Source organism: Lates calcarifer, linkage group LG19 (genome assembly GCF_001640805.2).
Source record: "Lates calcarifer isolate ASB-BC8 linkage group LG19, TLL_Latcal_v3, whole genome shotgun sequence".
Classification (NCBI taxonomy): domain Eukaryota; kingdom Metazoa; phylum Chordata; class Actinopteri; family Centropomidae; genus Lates; species Lates calcarifer.
Window position 1 is genome coordinate 1062971 of NC_066851.1, and position 20439 is coordinate 1083409.

The 20439-nt window shown below is 39.3% G+C and overlaps 1 protein-coding gene across 10 annotated transcripts in view; it reads left to right on the forward strand.

Moving 5' to 3' along the window:
- Window positions 1-20439, forward strand: part of setd3 (SET domain containing 3, actin histidine methyltransferase) — a 92853-nt gene that overhangs the window by 67986 nt on the left and 4428 nt on the right. For 2 of the 10 annotated variants that reach the window (XM_051077985.1, XM_051077976.1), the window contains exons 2-11: window positions 725-843; window positions 2030-2122; window positions 2407-2555; window positions 2834-2906; window positions 3543-3799; window positions 11860-11918; window positions 13455-13569; window positions 14446-14520; window positions 14937-15103; window positions 18184-18269. In XM_051077985.1, the coding sequence (XP_050933942.1) occupies window positions 741-843; window positions 2030-2122; window positions 2407-2555; window positions 2834-2906; window positions 3543-3799; window positions 11860-11918; window positions 13455-13569; window positions 14446-14520; window positions 14937-15103; window positions 18184-18269 (1177 nt within the window). In that variant the 5' untranslated portion in view covers window positions 725-740. The remainder of the gene's footprint in view (window positions 1-724; window positions 844-2029; window positions 2123-2406; window positions 2556-2833; window positions 2907-3542; window positions 3800-11859; window positions 11919-13454; window positions 13570-14445; window positions 14521-14936; window positions 15104-18183; window positions 18270-20439) is intronic. The other 8 variants (XM_051077980.1, XM_051077983.1, XM_051077984.1 and 5 more) reach the window with 6 other exon arrangements.

Consider the following 20439-nt stretch of genomic DNA (forward strand, 5'->3'; position numbering starts at 1 on the left):
GCAAATTTGTTAAAAATCAAAACAGAAATCTCACATTTACTAAAGTATTCAGACCCTTAATTCAGTACATTGTAGAAGTCCCTTTGGCAGCAGTTACAGCTTGGTGTCTTCTTGGGTAAGTCTCTACAAGCTTTGCACACTTGGATTTCAGTAGTTTATCCCATTCCTACAGGCAGATCCTCTCTCAAGTTCTGTCAGACTGGATGCCAAACGTCTGTGAACAATTTTAACCATTTACAATTAAATCTACAACAATCATCAATCAATAACATGGACGCTAAGAATATGCAGAACAACACTGTTATCAGGTAATATAAGCATGATGGACAACAGCAGTATTTAATTATTGCCCAGCCATGCAAAGCCATTTTCAAACACTGAAATGTTGAAATAACACGATCTTTGCGGTAGTAAACATAGGTCCCTCTAAGGGAAAATATCAAAAGGAGAAAAGAAAGAATATGGAAATCTCAGAAACACTTTAATGAACAGTTGACTTGTGGCATTCTGCACTTATTAGAGCTCACGTACCTCCCTTACTTTGTGGTGTGGAGCAGAGTGGACAAACTATACACAAACTGCCACACGAGTAATGAATTGTTTAATCAATTTGAAATAAAGACTGTGTCCGCCTTTTAACTTCACATGGTAAGCATGATGTTTAGTGACAGTAAGGCAGAGTATGAAATCCTAATAGTAATAATGGTGTGTCCTCTCCGCCCAGTTGTCCATCCAACACTATGGGAAAGAAGAGTCGAGTGAAGACTCAGAAGTCAGGCTCAGGAGCCAGCGCTGTGGTTTCCCCGAAAGAGATGATGAACCTCATCTCTGAACTGCTGCAGAGTACGTTTACCTCAAACATACACCCACTCCACCTTCCACAGTCTTTATCTTGGGACATATCTTTTTTTACTCACTCATTCCACTTTCTGCTGCTCACAGAGGTGTGTACATGCTAATTCAAATGAAAGAAAGCATAGGCAATATGCTGAGTCAGCACTCATCTTTTATCCTGAATATTCTTGTGTACATTTTTTTGGTTGCTAACTACTCCTGTATACTTTCAGCTGCAGAAAGCATTTAACTATCAAAATGTTCAGCTTTGTCAGGACATTTATGCCATAACTTTTTCTTTTTTCTACTATTTATTTTTGAAATATTCAGCTTTTTCTGCAAATTCTGCTGATTATTATGAATGGAGGGAATGTTCAAATCCTGTAAAACATATATTTTTTTAAATTCAACTACCTTGGCATACTTTCAGCTAGAGACTTAACTTCAGCTTTAAGTGGGTTACAAGTAAGTAATCACAAGTTTGTCTACATTTTGATTTATACATTTTGGGTGAGAATTGAGAATGGGAGCTACAAGAGCTTAAGTACAAACATTTAAGAAAAAGCAGAAGAACTGGAGGTTAGAGCGCCCATGGACACCCGTAAACTCAAAAACTGTCAGAAAAAAAAGGTCAAATATAAACTACAATAATTCTAAAACTGTACCAGATATCAATGAGCTGAATGACAAATTTATAAATAGTTCATCTGTGATATTAAGAATTTCTTCTTTCACAGTTTTAAGGCTTTCTGTTTCACTGTATTTTCTGTTTGACATGTCATAGTTGAAGTGTGTTTGGCTGTATGCAGGGACATTGCTAGGCATAAAGCTCTACTGGGGCACAGGTCCCCCACCAGGCTGTCCTGCCAAGACAATGATAGGAGAAACACTGCTGTTGTTGTGTTACGTTACCAGACCTCAAACTGCTCTCAGTGTTGCACACCGACACTATAGGTGGGCTATAGCTTCTACTTGGAGTTAACACTCTTGCTACATGTTTGAGTAGAATTATGTGACTTAATGCAATGATTAATATTTATTGTTGTTGAGAAGCAATCGTGGCATTTATACCAGAGCACAGTTCATTTATACTGGGGCACGTGCCCCAGTAACAGGTCTAGCGACACCTCTTGCTGTATGGTTCAGTTGAAGTGATACAGTAGAGGTGTTAATGGTTGCTGTGTGTTTTTTCCAGAATGCAGCAGCGCAGCACCCTCTGCTGGTAAAGAGTGGGAGGAGTACATCCAGATCAGAGGCTTGGTGGAGAAGATCCGTAAGAAACAGAAAGGTGAGGACATGTGTGCACACAATGTTTTACATTTTTGACTTTTTTTTTAAAGTATTCAAGTCAAAGCAGTTGTTGATTTTATCTTATGGTACTGAAGAAGTATGAAATGCAATACTTGTTTTAGTGTAGTTAAATGTCAGGGATCAGTTTGGGTTCAGCTGTGATGGTGGGACACCACTGTGGTAGAACAAAGCATGTAGAAACAAATTATTTATTGTTGCTCTCTCATTCTCTCTCTCTCTCTCTCTCTGTGTGTGTGTGTGTGTGTGTGTGTGTGTGTTCAGGTATGTCAGTAGTGTTTGAGGGCAGCAGGGAGGACTACTTCCCAGACCTGATGTCCTGGGCTCAGGAAAATGGGGCTTCCTGTGACAGCTTTATTGTGACCAACTTCGGTGCAGAGGGCTACGGCCTGCGGGCCACCAGAGACATCAAGGTGAGCTCAACACAGTGGTGATAACTTTGTTAATTTTTGACATTATGGAAGGATTTTTAAAGGAATATGTTGCTGATAATTTAGTTTTTTTAATATCACAGCAAAGGAGCTCCTGCCACCTGTTGCAGCAGGTTGGCAGAGCAACATAATGCTTAAGTTGTTGTTGTTGTGTGTGTGTGTGTGTGTGTGTGTGTGTGTGTGTGTGTGTGTGTGTGTGTGTGTGTGTGTGTGTGTGCGTGCGTGTGTGTGTGCGTGCGTGCGTGTATGTATGTATGTAGGCAGAGGAACTATTCCTGTGGATTCCCAGGAAGATGCTGATGACAGTGGAGTCGGCCCAGAACTCTGAGCTGGGTGAGGACTTTGGATGATGAGTTCGTAGGATCAAACGTGTTTGTGGAGAAATTGCACCATTGAAGGAGAAAATCAGAATTATTTTCCACAATGAAAGATATGATTTATAGGAGAAAAGAAGAAAACTAGAAACAGAGTTCTGTTAAAACAATTTCATGTAAAGAATACTCTTCAGTATTATTTTCCATATTACATATCTAGGCTACAAATCCAGTAGTATGCAAAAGTCTTGCCGCCCCTGAGCAAAGTTCATATTTTATTGATTTGTGAATTAGAAGAAAGTAAATGCAATCCCCACTCTTAAAATTGACTAAATTAAAAGGAACAGTGCATTAACAGTTGAAGAAAGGCTTATTTTTAATGTTTGTTTGCTGCAGGGGTTAGATTGACTGTGTGACACAGTTCCTCATTACATGTTGAAAGATACTTCCACAGGTTTTAATCTAGATGGCATTCTGTAAATCACCAAATCTGTCTCAAGGGCTGCTCTAATTTCTTATTCTTTAAGATGTGTGGAACATGTCTTTACTCTCAGCATGTGAAAACATCCTCTACAACAGCAGTAACTCAGCATTTCCAGTCTGTTCAAGGGAGCGTCATGTTATCCTGTAACTGACTGTGACCTCTGTGTTTCAGGTCCTCTGTACAGCCAGGACCGGATCCTACAGGCTATGGGCAATGTGACGCTGGCCCTCCACCTGCTGTGTGAGCGGGCCAACCCAGCTTCATCCTGGCTGCCATACATTCGCAGTCTTCCTCAGGAGTATGACACACCGTTATACTACCAACAGGATGAAGTGCAGCTGCTGCTGGGCACACAGGCAGTGCAGGATGTTCTGAGCCAGTATAAAAACACTGCACGTCAGTATGCCTACTTCTACAAACTGGTTCAGGTAAGCAGAACCACTTGTTTACATTGAAGCAGTTGTTCATGATGTCCGGGTTCACCGCTCTTAATCAATACTGCACAGATTCCAAAGACTTGTTCCTATCAGTTATCCCTTTTTATGTAGAAACATATATTTAGCAAATCCAGGAGCTGGTTCCTAAACGTGGGACCACCTCTGTAGCATAGGCAATGTAGATCGTTATCGGGATATGAGATGACTTATATCGTGATATGAGATTTTTGTCATATCGCACAGCCCTAACACACAAATACTGGATACGCAACAGGTCAAGCATTTAAGAATACCCCAATTTTTCCAGTTTTTACTGAAATTTAAGCAGTTCAAGTCCAGTGAATAACCCTAAATGGTCCAAAGGTCAGTGGTAAATTGCCCATGGTTAAAAAAAATAGGTCTCCAAAAATGTCATTAGATCATGTAGATTCTATACTCATATAAAAGCTTTCTGGCGGTAATTATTAGGACAGTAGTACTGCACATTGCTATCAGAATGGTGAGAAAAAAGCAAGTAACATCAGAAGAAAAGAGCTAGGTGGAGGTGTCACATGATGGTCAGTCTCCAGACTAAAACAAAGAAGCTGGTTTGGGATGAATTGGACAGAAAGTGAAAGCAAAGCAACAACTTATTTCAACTTTCTGAGTAGTATCTGATTTCCACTTTAGAAAGAACATCAAGAATGTGTTCAGTTTTTAAAATCTTAAATTATTGGTTCTATGCTTTCACTTCAGAAACTCTAGGACATTGAATTATGTAAATTTAAATAATAGCTGGAAAAATAGAGGTGTTGTAAAACTTTTGACAGTTGCCGATTGTTGTACTGGTTGGTTGCTTTATTATTTCTCCATTTAATATGAAATAAGTTAAATTGTGGTAGAGTTTAAACAAGGTAAGGTACATGAAATAGTTAAGATTTTGTGACACCTGGACATACACCCCACTTATTTTTACATCTACCACAATTATTTTTACCCAATGAAATTGTGAAGTGTGAGGGGCTGCTTTTCCCATTCTGCACATTTCAAATTGCTACTGAACATATGACACATAGGAGTCTGATAATGTAACAATTCTTTAAGTTTATGCTATGGCTGGCAGTTTGAGTTATTAACACATTGTCTATAAGAACTCTTTTGTCTGTAATCTTTGGGGGTGGGTCTAAATATTACATTACCCAAGTCTTGCCTGCTGTTGCCATGCAGAAGTTGAGAACAAAACATCTTTCAGCTTTCAATTTTCTCATTAGTGTTATCTTAAGCTTCTACCTGCCATTGGATGTTTATCGACGAAATGCACCTTCGGAGTCATAGCTTTTGTGTCCATTAGTCTTTGCACCTTTGACTTTTTTATCATTTTTATTATAGCAGATATTTTCTAACACAGTTGTTCATCTCCTGTTCTGATGATTAAACTAGTAGTTTTATGTTGATCCAAGCTGTAGAAGATCTCCAGCTGTGAGTCACTACTCTTCTCTTACATTAGCTACTCCGAAATATGAATGGGACTTTCACTGTAGGTGTTCAATTTAGTTCCAACTTTGTGGGCATGTACAAACTGTGCATAATTGACATTTCTCTCTCACCTGTCACTAATGTTGGACCTGTTTTGGTGTGAGAAGTCACACTAGAAGTCAGCAGTGAACACTGAACAAACCACACCTCTGAAGATATTTTACTATTGATACTTTGTTACTGTTATTTCATTAAGGTTTTATGATGGAGAATGTTTTCACTGTGGCATTTGCTACTTTTTCAAAAAGGTTGTGCATCCAATTATAGAATGAAGACTTTGAACCAGTACCTCTCAGTTCCTGAAGCAAGACTATATTTTTAACACTTTTTGTCCTTTGTCCTATTTTCTCCTCATTTAATTGAATGGATTAAAACCAACTGGATCTCAGAACTTGCTGTAGTGTCTCTGCTAGTTAAGGAAATGTGAGCATGTCTCGGCTACATGATCAGAAAGCCAACTCAGCTGCTTTTGGCCCACTACCACTCACTGAAGCCACGCTCAACATTGGTACACAAACGAATGAGTAACACATTTGGCAGTTTTACTACTGGAAAACCATACTGATAAAATGAAGTAAAATCCACAGTAACAGCTGGTCAGAGTATAGATTTACAAGATCCGTGGTTTAGTTTGTAGAAACAGAGTGACCCCTTAAAACAGAGGAGGAAAGACAGACAGAGCTGAACTAACAGATGAATCTGACCTGTCATCAACTAAGGATAATGGCTACTGACATTTGACCTTCTTTGGAGTTTGTTTGGCATATAAACTTCATTTAATCATAGTGTGATGTATGACAGTAATTTCCATACCAAGATCAGCAGCATAACTTTTCAGTTTGGGAAAAGTCAATTCAGTGTTAATGTGCCAACAACTGGAACAGGGACAGTTATTATGGTGTATGATGAAATATTGGTTAACGGGCCCAGACAACAGACTGTGGGATAGTATTCTGAAAATATGCTAATGTTCCATTATTAATGTGAACCGTAGTGAGATGACAGCTTAGCTTTAATCAGAACTCACCACAGTCCTACTCTCTGAAGTCGTCTTCTTCTCTCACCACAGAAGGGGGTCATTCTTTCTGTTAGCATCTATGTGTTTTTATTACATGATGAACAGGCAGGAGAATGACTGCACATTAACATAACAGTCACAATTTTATTGGTATATCTCAGTAGTTTGTTTGATTCATGTTTTGCCTTTTTCAACTAATTATGCAATATGACACAAGTGTCATATTTGAATAATTCTTGAAGAAATCATAGATAAATGCTTAGGTTACTGCTCTTGTTACTTTACAGTGCAGTTATGGTGGACTCCACTAAGTGGGAGTGTTGTGTTTTAAATAGTCTAAGTCAGTGAAGAATTCCAGTGCTGAAGAAGCTCTGGTCACTGACCCATTACTGTTGGTTTCAGTGCTCTTATGCTGTCCATTTGATTTATGTTGATTTCTGTTTCAGAGACTATTATAATAATGAAACGTTTTTGATGTCAGCCATAGTGATTTTTGGTTGTACTGTACAAGGATTAATTATATTTCATAAGTAAACCTATTGACAGAGATTTGAATGGGATGTTCTTTAATCACATGTGTCTCAGTTGTTGGTACAGCATCTGCATTGCTGCCAGTACAGTGACTAGAGGGCTGGAAGACCCAGTCTCTGTATAAATTCAAATTGACTGTAGTGCTAAAATGTAATGTGGGAATTATGTGGTATAGCAATCTTTGCCATAGCAAAAACATCACAGAAAGATCAGCATTTCACACAGTCAATAAATGATCTTTAAATGATTAAAGAGGTGATGTTTAACAAACATCTTGTATCATATGTTAAAGTCCAGTTAATTGTTTCTGCGTCTGCATGGCTGTGTGGGCCCAAGTGATGGAAATTGACCATTCAACCAGTCCTCACCACTGCTACTAACAGCACATGTGTAGGAAAAGTTAATTGGACTTTATTTTGCATACTGGACTTTTGACTTTTCTTGTTGTTTAGCCAAATACAAGAAACAAGGAGGTCGCCATAATCTTTTCTAGTGAGCATATATGGAGCATGTCTGCATACACAGACCTCCATCTGTAGTTTGTATATAAGTGTGTCCGGAGAAACACTGATAGCATCATCAATGATTTGCAGAATGTGTGTATTACTGTGTGTATAGGGAAATTGTGCTTTTAGTGATGTAAGTATAAGGTTGATGAAACCTGTTCACAATCACAACTTGTTCATGTGTACTTAGTCATTTTTGGATGTGAGACTTTTTTGATTTGAAAAAGCACAAAGAGCCTAGTTACTAGGGGAGATGCCATTTGCCAACATTTGCTGTTGGTTGGTTGGTTGGTTGCAGCTTCTCAAATGTGAGGATTCAATGCTTTTCTTTAGGTTAGATTAACTGATAATGAAATTAATCATTAGTTGCAGCCCTAGTCACCACAGTAACAGTATAAAGACCGTTTGATTGTGAGGTTTGGATGGTAGAGTCTTATATTTAATAATGATGCTACTCTGAGTTTGTCTATCAGAAGAGGAGGTTTTCTCATGACACACACATACACACACACACTCACATGTACATAAACACACACAGCTCTGTGTGTGTTTGAGATAGAGACTGAGTGAGGAGGGCCCGTAAAGGTGTGCATGTCCTGTCCCCTCATCTTTGATACATCTCCTTGCGCACACACACACACACACACACCCCTCCTCTTCGTGTAGCCCCTCACTCTGTCCCCACCTCCTCCTCAGATGACCGGGCTGGAAAATTAGCTTGTCACATTGGCTTTAAATTGAACTGACCTGAATGTACCTTCCTCAAAAACCTCTCTCTCTCTATCTCTGTCTCTCTACCCCTCACCCCTGCACCTCCTCCCTCTTCCAGTCCTTTGTCTGTCCAGCCACACACAATGATCTATAGTGGCTTCAGTAAGCATTCAGACACCTCCACTTTTTGCACACTGTGTTGTAGATTTGATTGTAAATGGATCAAATTGACATTTTTTCCCACTAATCTACATTCAGTAGCTCATAATGACAGAGTGAGAACATGTTTTCTGTCTGACCACGCAGTAAGAAGGGCCTTGGTCAGAGGGGTGACCAGCAGTCACCTGCAGAGATAGGAGAACCTTCTGGAAGGATGACCATCTCAGCCACACACCATCAGTAGGATCTTTATGATAGAGTGGCTAGACAGAAGCTACTTAAAGTAAAAGACATATGACAGCCTGCTTTAAGTTGGCATTTAAAGGAATTTGAGAATGTGAAGAAAAGATTCTCTGGTTTGATGAGACAGAAACTGAACACTTGGGGCAGATGCTATGTCTGAACACCAAGTGCTACGCATCTCCTGGCTAATACCATCCCTATGGTGAATGGTGGTGGAAGCATCATGCTATAGGGGGCTTTGGGACAAGTGTCTTACTGTCTTTGAGCAGCCCGTCCAAAGGTCAGACTTAAACATCATAGAACCTCTTTGGAGAGACCTAAAGATAGCAGTTTACAAACAAGTCCCATCCATGTTATGGAGCTTGAGAGGATCTATCAGTAAGAATGGTATAAACTGCCCAAATCCAGGTGTGCAAGGCTTGTAGAGACTAATGAAGACTCAAAGCTGTAATTACTGCCAAAGAGTCCCCCGCGAAGTACTGAATCAGCAGTCTGAATACTTAAGTAAATAAGAGTTGTAAATGTTTTTGATTTTTGAAAAATTAGCAAAAAATTCTAAAAATGTTTTCTCTTTGTAATTGTAATTATGGGTTATTTTTGTGTAGTGTGTAGACAGCTGGGCAAAAATGTAAGTTTTAGTCATTAACAGTTAAATCTACAACAAAATTAAAGGTGGGGTAGTATATTTTTTTCAAACTTGTTTTTGTCATGAGTACTTTCACACAGAATGCAAATAAAACATTGCGAAAAGCTACAGAATTTATTTTCAGAAGATCGTTTTTCCAGCACTTTTGCACTGTGAATAAAAGCATCGGCCAGCACCATTAGCATCTACAGCAAGACTTCACACTGGCCCACAGTGGTCTCAAATTATGTCTGGAAAGGCCATTTTTTACTTGGCTCCAAATGAAAGGAAATACACCTTCTTTTTAAGAGATGAGAAGATTAATATACTTTATATACTGTACGGTTGTGTTATTTACAGAGCTGGAGTTAGGATGTGACTAGCCAAGCTTAACATAAAGACTGGCAGCAGAGGGAAACAGCTATAAATAAATGTCACTAATTTATTACATCTTCTTTGTTTGACCCATTTAAAAATAGAATGTAAAAAATTAACAATATATAGTTTTAGTGGCATTTATTTACTGAAGCTGGTCTCTGCTTTCAGTGTTTAACATTTTAACCTAAGCAAGGCTAACTACCTCTTCTCTACTGATTTAAGTCCCTCGCTAACAGAAATCAAAAGCAAGGTAGTAGTCCACTTCAATTGGTAATTCATGCATTGCATGGACACACGCACACACCCATATGTTTACCCATACCTTCAACCACTTCCAACACACACTCACAATGGCACATGATGGATGACCCTTGTCTCTGAATGCTAATGCATCAAGAGCTCAACGTGCACTGCTCCCTCTTAATGTGTGTGTGTGTGTGTGTGTGTGTGTGGACATAGAGAATTCAGCTGATTTTACATTCCCATGTCCATCTCAGGCCCCTCAGTCAAACTTTAACTTAATATCTGGTTGTCAGGGCTATCTCTCCTCTCTGCTACCGGTGGAAGTTTGAGTTTTCTGTGCTTCCATCTAAACACATTTGTCTTTATTTGATTTACCTTGCTGATGCCTCATTGCTCTCAGATCTTTTAACACATTTCTACTACAAAAATGTCTGTCATTTTCCATTTTAACCCTGATATGCACAATAATGCTGACTACTTGGTGCATTCTTTCAACCAAAACTGCCTTTCAGCATTGGTAGATCTGTTTTTTTCATCAAGTCCATGTTTTAGATATAAGACAGAATTTGTTCTGGCATTCACCTCTCAGAGTCTCTGAGAGGTGAATGCCTACTCACTTAGATTTTGATGAGTTTAAGTATATTGTTATAGCCTAAAGTGTCAAAAAAGTCAAAAAAGGCTGACCTGACATTGATATTCTTGCAAAAAGCCTGGAGGTCACCCGTATCTGCTGAGTTAGCTGGGTGGAGATATTGTGAGTCTAAGGTTTCATGCATAGACAGTGGATTGGCACGGAACTCTCTCAGATGACCCATTAGTAGAAAGCAACAGGTCACTCGATTAAAAGTCAAAGACACAAGTATGTCTGCATAAAAAATCAAAGGAAAGAACTAAATGGTGGCTCCCAAGGTGCATTCTGGTAAGAAATGTATAACAACTGAACTTGTGTTGCTACTGACAAACCAAAAGATAATACTTTGTAGAAACTAGGGATAGACCGATTATTAGCCGGGCCGATTATCGGCGCCGATATTCAGCATTTTGATGCATATCGGCATCAGATGTTTTTTTTTTAATCCTGTGGCCGATAAGAGATCAATTTAAAAGTTAAGTTAATTGTTTAGTATATTTTAAACAATAAAGCCACATACTGTATTCCTTTTTTCCAGCCTTTCACTTGTGAGGCTTTTCTGCTTTTCCTTTTCTTTAATAAACATAATATCTTTACACATCGAGTGTTAGGTGGACAAAACAATGGGCCTGATACCATGAATCATCCATTAAATTTTTCCCCACTTTTCATCCAATTATGCACTATGATATATTATTACCATCTGTATCCTAAGAATGCCTAAGAATGCTTAAGAAAATCTCTGCAAATAGATTTTCAGAGCTTGTTGAAATGAATAGAGACATGAGACATTTATCTATGTATGCTTTGCCAAGATGACCTCCCAGCCCAGCACTGTGCCTAAGAGCTTAACTATGATAGATACCAAATCCGGTATCTATCAGGTGAGGGCAGAGTTACCAAACTAGATATCAGTGTATCGAGAAATGATGTCAGCAGTATTTCACATCCTTTTATGCACTAATTGCCCATAGTATACTAGTACTACTCCTCCTCATATACTCTTTTAGTACTCAGCAGTTGTTCTGTCTCCCCTGCCCCGCCCACCCCTACCCCCTCTTTCCTGCTTAAGCTCAGGACAGTTTGTAAATGGCTGTGGTAGGTGACGGCTGTGGCTTTAAATTGAGAAACCAGTGGCATCGACAGACACACAGTCTCCAACACACACACAAGCACAGACACACACCGTGTTTGAGGCCCAAATTGATGAGGCAGATTTATGACGGCTGCTGGCCACAACAAATTAAGTTGACAGTGATGTATTGGGGGGGGGCGAGTGTCACACTGCACCACACAACGGACCACACATACACACACAAATGCTTGCCCCAGTGGTGGCCCCCTACTCCCAGTCCTTCTTGTTAGGCGTCCCTGTCAGGCAGCCCCCCCAGCATAAATGCATAATGAAATTCCTCACACTGATTTGTGTTTTTTTTTTTTTCCCTCTCTCTTCCTTTTTCCTTTCATCCACCTTCTTCCCTCCATCCCCAGACTCATCCTGCTGCCAGCAAACTGGCCCTGAAGGACAGCTTCACATTTGATGACTACAGGTTGGTGTGTGTGTGGGGCAGGGGATTGTGCCAGTACCTATTTGGCCAGTTTTCAGATTTTTCACATCTTCTGCATATTGTGTGTGTGTTGTTCATGTAAACTGAAAAAATGGAAACAAATAATTTTGGTTTAGTGTAACTTGGCTCATATTTTCACAGTTTTGCACATCTGTCTCATCTGTGGTTATAACCTTGTATAATGCTAACATCTGAAAACAAGGTTACAGTGCCTAAAAGGAATCTGATATGGCAGTCAAAGATACCACATGGAGACTGCACTGCTGGTGGAGAGAGTGGTTGAGAGTTAAGTCATTAGAAAGTTGGAGACACAATAACACACATCTAGCTGCGACATATCTAGAGCAAACCTTCTGCTTACCACATTCACCATGACAAGTATCGAAATTAAATAATGCAACACTGTGTGTACCTCACTGTCACTCTGTATTACAAAAACAGATTGTAACACAGTCTCTGTAGGGAATATGATCATGTATGATACAATTCAGTGTTGTGGTACTATTACTATTATTAAGTAATCTGAAACTGAACTGCTGTATTCAAGGTGTAGCCAGATTTATAGAGTTCTGGTTTTACGCTTTGATAGGGTTACTTTTTGTTAGATCAATCTAGCGACACTTGACTATGAATCTCTGCAGTAGATATCCACCATGGAACTGGTACTAACCCCTTGTGTCAGCTATGCATTCAGCTCAGTGTTAACAAACAAAGTAATGCAGCTCCTTCTTGCTAACACAGTGAACACATACGGGGTAGACAGGGGAACATACTTGAAATTATATTGGAATACCAGTAAAGGATTGATAGTAGTTGTTGATAGGTTTGCAGGCTAATATTTAAAATAGTTTTGCTCTGTATTACTTAATTACTTACTGAATGTAGTTCCAGCGCCCCCACAACCCTTAAGGATGAGCAGTATAGATAATGGATGGATGGATTAACCTAATAAACCTAAAGATGGTTTAGTGGCACAGTTAAATGGCTCAGGAGAACAGAGCTTTTACAGTCTGAGACTGTGTCCAAAATTAGACCCTGTACTGTTATTAGTGCATGATATTGTAGTGAATGGAGCAGAGATTTCAGACCCTGACACTGTTTACACGCAGAGTCACTGCTTCAGCTTTAACCCACTGTACTCAGTCATTTTCCCTCAGTTTTCCTGTTCAATGAGGGATAAATTCATATTGACTTTTAATCTCCAAATAATGTCGTTTAGATACTAAACATACTAAACGTCTTCGTCCATATTTCTTCCTCTCCTCTCCATCTTCACCTGCTCTGTTCTCCCTCCATCATTCTCTCTCCTCTCTTCATCTTTATCTCCTTTGTTCACCCTACATCTTTCTCTTTCCTCCCTTCATCCTCATCTGATGCAAGCCTTCCTTCTACATGGTAATACCAGTGTTGATTTGCTGCATTTCCCTCTTCTGCTGTTGTCCAGGATTTCATGATCCCTATCAGTGGAGTAAATAAATGCCACTGTACTGAACAGTGATTAGTTGATGTATGTGACAGGTGGGCAGTGTCCTCTGTAATGACCCGTCAGAACCAGATCCCTACTGAGGACGGCAGCCGGGTCACTCTGGCCCTCATCCCCGTCTGGGACATGTGTAATCACACTAATGGACTGGTAAAGTGTTCTTCTCACACACACACACACACACACACACACACACACACTCACACACTCTTACAGTGCATCTGGGAAGTATTCAGACCCCTTCACTCTTTTTTGCCACTTTTTGATATGTTGCAGCCTTATACTAAAATAAAACAAAACATTTAACTTTTTTCCCTCATCAATGTACACCTCTAACCACAAAGGGAAAAATGAAATATCACATTGACCTAAGTTTTCAGACCCTTTACTATTACACTTTGAAATTTAGCTCAGTTTCCTCCCATTTCTCTTCATCGTTTTTGAGATGTTTCTATATCTTAACTGGAGTCCACCTGTTGTAAATTCAATTGATTGAGCAAGATTTGGAAAGACACATTTAAGGCCTCACAGCTAACAATGTGTTTCAGACCAAAAACCCAGCCATGAGGACAAAGGGACTGCATGCAGAGCTTAGAGATAGGATTGTGTTGAGGCACAGATCTGGGTAAGGCTACAAAAACTCTGCTGCATCAAAGGTTCCTTAGAGCAGTGTAAAAGTTTTTTTTTTTTTTTAAATGAAGGGGTATGAATACTTTCTGAATGCAATGTACATAGATTATTCTAAACCGATGGCAGTTATTTTGACCACTGCTATAATTATAAATAAGGCATTAAGATTACCTCATTGAAAACTCTGGACACTGTGTCCCTATATTGTGATTAAATGACACGTTACAGTAACAAATGGTTTCAATATCAGAAAACACAGAATTTTCAAAAAAAAAAGAAAAACACATGTATTCCTGGATGCCAGTGAAGGAGAAAAAGTTATTGTAATAAATATTAAAATGTGTCTCTTGACCACTGGTAAGGGTTGAATCAGTAAAGATGATTGTTTATCTGCAGATCACCACTGGCTACAACCTGGAGGATGATCGATGTGAGTGTGTGGCATTGCAGGACTACAAGGAGAACGAACAGGTTACTATTGCTTATGCTGTTACTACTTATGCTGTGGTCTTTATTGTCTGTCTTGCCTCTCTCTGTTTGTACACATTTCCTGTCAGTGCTTTTGGTGTCACTGACATCATCTTGCTCCATAATCATTAAATTTAGACTTCAGTATCAAAGTAATCCACGTCATTGTTGCCTCTGGTGCAAACAGGATCTGCTAATAGCTAATGTAGAGTTGCCACGATTTAAGTAAATATTAGCCTAAAAACAGGGCTACAGCCCATGAAAATATATGGTATTTAAATGTTTTATGTGTGTGAATTAACTGTGTCAGTCCTCTGATTAAATTGTCGACCTGTCCCACTTCACAACCAATGTGCCCTGGGTCTTAAGCCCTGTGTCAGCCTGCAAAGGATGTGATGATTTTTATGTTCTTCCTGTAGATTTACATCTTCTACGGCACAAGATCCAATGCTGAGTTTGTCATCCACAACGGTTTCTTCTTCCATGACAACGTCCACGACCGAGTGAAGATCAAGCTGGGTGTCAGTAAGAGCGAACGCCTCTATGCCATGAAGGCCGAAGTGTTGGCACGAGCCGGCATCCCAGCGTACGTCCAATCCTTTTTTATGTCAATGTCTATAAGATTTTTATTTGCTGTCAAAGAAAAAACATTCTTCCTCTTCCCTCTTCTTATCTACAAACACAGTGTCTGTTCTCATAAGTGACTGAATCTGCAAACTAGGCCTGAAGCATTTTACTCTTAAGTCTTTAATATGGGTCAAGGAGAGCTCCAGGCACATAACTAACTCCATGTACCCTTCATATAGCCAAGCTGCGCTTTTGTGTTCCAACAGTAGATATTTCAACCAATTATGCTCCCCTTTAGCATAATTGAAACATAATATAAATGTTGCAGCAGGTCTTTTTTTCCTCCCTCCCCACCAAGTATCAATTTACCATCAGCCCCAACACTTTCATCACCAAGAAGCTTAATTGTTTTGTCATTACCCTTTTAATTTTATGCAGCATTCTCTGCTTGGCATTTTTAATCAGATGCCTTTTAATCTCTTATTGATGACAGCTTAAATCTCAGCAGTGGAAATTAAATGAAACAATACCCGTTGTTGCTGTGGTGCTCTATTAAACTGACAGATATGCTCGTAGATCATTTTCAAAGGAAACAGCTACACGCTCGGTGTCAGGCCTTGCTGAGATGTTGAGCAGCTGCTATCATCACACTCCTTACTCCTTTTGCCTCTACTGCATTTCTTTCTGATAAGTGGAAATAAGTGAGCACTTTGGACTGTTCATTTACAAAATGTAATGAGTTCTTTTTCTTCCAGTACACCTACAACAACCTTTAAACACATAGTATACACCCTTCTGTAAATAGTGTTAACTTCCCTGAGCTGGATGCTCTGTTGCTGGAGGAATGGACAGAGGGATAATTTAATAGGAGTCGTCGGGAGGCGGCTGTAATGCGTTTGTGTGGTGTAATAATGTCGACCCTGTGCTACCCGTCGCAACATCGATCACTTTGTTCAAGCTGGAGGAAGATATTGTCCTCTGTAAAATTAGCTCAGTGTGTAATGTGATGATGTGGAATAGATTCTACTGAGTCCTGGATCATACTTGTTTCATAGTTTTTCTGTTCCTGAGGAATACGTCAAACTGCAACACTAATATTATTTTTCAGAGACCAAGATCAGAAATAGATCTGATAGAATCAGAGGCGGTGTCCTTGCTCATACATTTTATATTTACTATGATGAAATACAGCTTATTTGTGTGTAAAATCTCAAAATTTAAGCTTTATTGTTTCTTTTTTAATACTCTGTTTTTGATAGTTACAAGTGAAGATAGTTACAAACCCTTATAATAGTTTCATCCACCCTTCATACCAGAACCCCAAAGTAAAAAAACAAAAAAACAAAAGTATCGTATACAATAACAACAATAGCAGTAATACATTGATCTAAGAAACATAAATGAAATAACTAAATACATATTAGGGAATATCTTACACAGTGTTTATTGCGTAATATGCGGTTTTTGTTTCATCCTCCATCTCACATCAATTAGCTAAATTACTAATCCTATGATTTATCATTTTTGTTCCATAGGTTTTGTTAATTGTGCGCTTCCATCTACTTATTTCCACTGCAGTTGATGTTAATCAGTTTTTGGTTGGCTGCTTAAGCACTGGTGCTACTCTTATTGAACTCTAAAGTGGTTATGGTCAGTGTGTTAAAAGTGCAGCTGAGGTCTTCTGCCGTGTAATATTTGCCTTGTCCCCAAAGAAGTGTGCACTGAAATACAGTATCCATAGTTTTACTTATCTGAGGAAGTTGTTGGTGAAGGAGAACCCCACAGGAAAAAAAATGGTAACATCAGGTAACATCTAATTTAAATTACAATTAATCATTCATCCACTAGATTGGACATCATGCATCCCTGATTATATCATCTGTCCAATAGATCTTGGCTATATTTCAACTACATTTCATACTATTACTGTGACTTTGTTCTTGAAAATCCTTCATCTGCAGTATCTGTTTTGGCTGTGAATCAGCTGCTTCATGTTATTGGAATGTAACTTGTAGTTTTTGTAACAAAAACAAAATGATATGCAGATTAGTTCAATTGAAAGCAACAGTTAGTGAGCTTTTGTTGAGCTCAAGTACAGCGCATGATAGAACGGCCTACGGGATAGTGGAGCAAATACCATCTGAGTCAGATGAGGATGATGATAATGGCAGTGATGATGAATTTCTACCAGAACAAGAAGTATTGACAAATGTAGTAGTGACAGTGGAGCTGAGGATGCTGAGAATCTAAGGTGTCAGGAGCAAGGTTCAATGTTTTGCATTGTGCTGAACAGTATTAAAATATGTGAACACATTAGTTTAACATTATTAGAAATTCATATTATTTCATAATTTTAACTTAATATATAATTCTATTTAATCATTTGTTAAATACATAGCTCTTCAATTGAAAACACAAACGCATGCTGTCCCTTTAAGGTTTGTATGCAGTTTTGCACTGCTGTTGGTTGAGAATGTCAGGATGTTTTTTGTGCTGTATGAGCAGTCTCTTATAACACTATTACCGATGTGCTTTGTATGGAAACCGTGCACATTGTGATCAAGTATTTTATTCTCTCTGCAAGCAACAGTCCATATGTCCAAATATCTGCATGTCCATGCGTCTGTCCAGTTCTTGTGGGTGCGACATCTCACAAAAGCCTTGAGGAAATTTCTTCAAATCTGGCACAAACACTCACTTGGTGAACTCAATGATGAACTGATAAGATTCTTGGTGGTCAAAGTTCAAGTTCACTGTGACTTCAGAAAACAAGTTTTTGACCATAACTCAAGAATTAATATAATAATTATGTAAAAATTTAACACAAATGTCTAATGGGACAAAATGATGAAGTGATGACATTTTAAGCCCTAAAGTTTAGAGGTGAACCTCACTGTGACATCATATTGTTCTGCAAAAACACCCTACTGGCCATTATTTGGCACTAAACACAGAAACAGAATGGGAGATTGACTGTATTTCCTGTGACTTGACTGGCTGGCAGACTTACACATCCAGGATGCAGTAATTCTAGTTCCTCTTGTTTCTTGGATGTGTTTATTGAAAAATAACTTGGTGTGTATGCTGTTGTGTTCTCAGGTCCTGTGTCTTTGCTCTGCACTGTAATGAACCCCCCATTTCAGCCCAACTCCTAGCCTTCCTCAGAGTCTTCTGCATGACGGAGGGTAAGACACTGACACACACACACACACACACACACACACACACACACACACACACACACACACACAGTCAGATACCAGCAGCAGGACATTCCCTGTGGATCCTCCAAGCCAAAAACCTGGTAGCATACTCTTAAACAAAGCACGCCACAGTTTCCGATGCTCCTCAGGGACCATCATCAAGTGACTACTTCCTCTGCACACCAGCAGAAGGGGAGAGACAGAACAGAAGAGTAGTTAAAGGAGAAATAGAAAGGAAGAGCAAACCCTGTCCATTCCCAAGATGCTTAATTGATCAAGGCAGGCCACCAGATGTGTGGAAGGAGAAATCCACCCGGGGAATGCAATATTCATCAGCATGTATGCAGAACGGCACCAGTGTCATAAATCCCCAACCACACAAGGCCACATCCTCCTCTGTCACAGGACTCATCTTCACGACCCTGCTTGATATATTATTCACTTTTTGCTGCATGTTAATCTTTGAAATGGCCCCAACCCCTTGTTTGTGTGTGTGTGTGTGTGTGTGTGTGTGTGTGTGTGTGTGTGTGTGTGTGTGTGTCAACATTTCATAACAGATGTGACATGATGGAATAGTGTGCACACACAACTGGGCCGCTGTACCTCTCCTCTTTCATCGTCCCTTGTAACTAAGGCATGGTAGAGTTCTCAGCTCAGAGGCAGCGGTATTCAGAATCTTTTACACATTGTGAACAAAATTGTGTTCAAGATTCAACCACACAGTGTGGAAGGTTAAGACTAGCTGACTTAGCAGACCTTTTACAGAGAAAAATTAAATGACGATACACTGATCACAAATTAAAGGGACAGTCCCACACTTTTTAATGTGTTCCTTAGTTTCACACGAGAAGATTAGTTTCATCTCTATGCACCAAAAATTAAGACAATCCAGGCCGAAGTTAAATGTCATTTACCACTCGCAATACCAGTATTGACACTGCTTATCAAATCTAAATAACAAAAACTGCAGAAGAAAGAAACACTACAGTTTTTAGTATTAGGCTACTTACTGTTCACAGCCATTAAAACTTGAAAATGAGATTAATGCAGCATAGTGAAATGATGAATTAATTAAAACATTTGTGTACATATTTAGCACATTGAGTGTGTTCAAGGAAAGGAGGAGAGATCAAAGGTTTGATACAAGATTTGTCAGTGACAGTTAAGCAGTTTTGTGTATTTCGCAAGATCCAAAGACTCTAACACAACACCAACAAATAGCAGAGGGAAACTAATCAGTCAGGATTCATCAGCTCATCTGAACGTGGATCTTCATGAGTCCACTCAGTTCTTAGCAACCAAAACCCAGGACCTGAGCCAGGTGGGGTCCAAGTAATTTCTAATTTGTCGGGATAGGGTCCCATTTCAATTGCTATGGGTCTTGGATGGATCTAACATGTTTAATACCCTGGGAAACCCAATCGAACTTTCTGTCGGCTCTGATCACTTATTTTAATTATCATTATCACAGGAGAAAGTGAGATGAAATGGATGCATTGATTCTTGGGCCTTGCTAGTCTTTTCATTCACGGCCTTTGGTTGATAGGTGGGGTATCATTGTGCTGTCAGTGTTGGTGGTCTCTCTCTAAATGGATCCTACGGGCAATTTAGATTCCCAATTAACCTAACCTGCTTGTCATTGGACTGTGAGAGGAAACTGGAGTACCCAGAGAGAACCCACAAGGGGAACATGCTGTGAGGCAGCAATGCTAACCCCTGCACCACCATGCTGCACAGGACTGTTTCATATGGAGTGTCTTTTGTTTTGTTATGCATGCCAATTTTGAGTATGGTTTCCATGCATCTGTTTGGGACAAGGTCCAGAGCATTGGACTAAGGCTGGGTGATATTTTGAATTAATTAGATTAATTCAAGTTTTTGAGTTTCAGTGATGTGAAAAATGTTGGTATTGTTTCTTCTGCCACTTAAACACCAGCACCAGCAGTTCTCTGTGGTTAAATCAGTAATGTAAGCTGTTGCCATTTCTTTGGAGACTGGTCAGCAACATACTTGAGTAATGACAACCACGGCTGTTGGAGACAATGAAATAATAACAAAGACAAGTGGTTACCTCAGTGATAGGGAAATGGTTTGGTTTTGCAAAGTCCAACATGGAACAGACCACCACACTATGTAAAGTCTGTAAAAACTA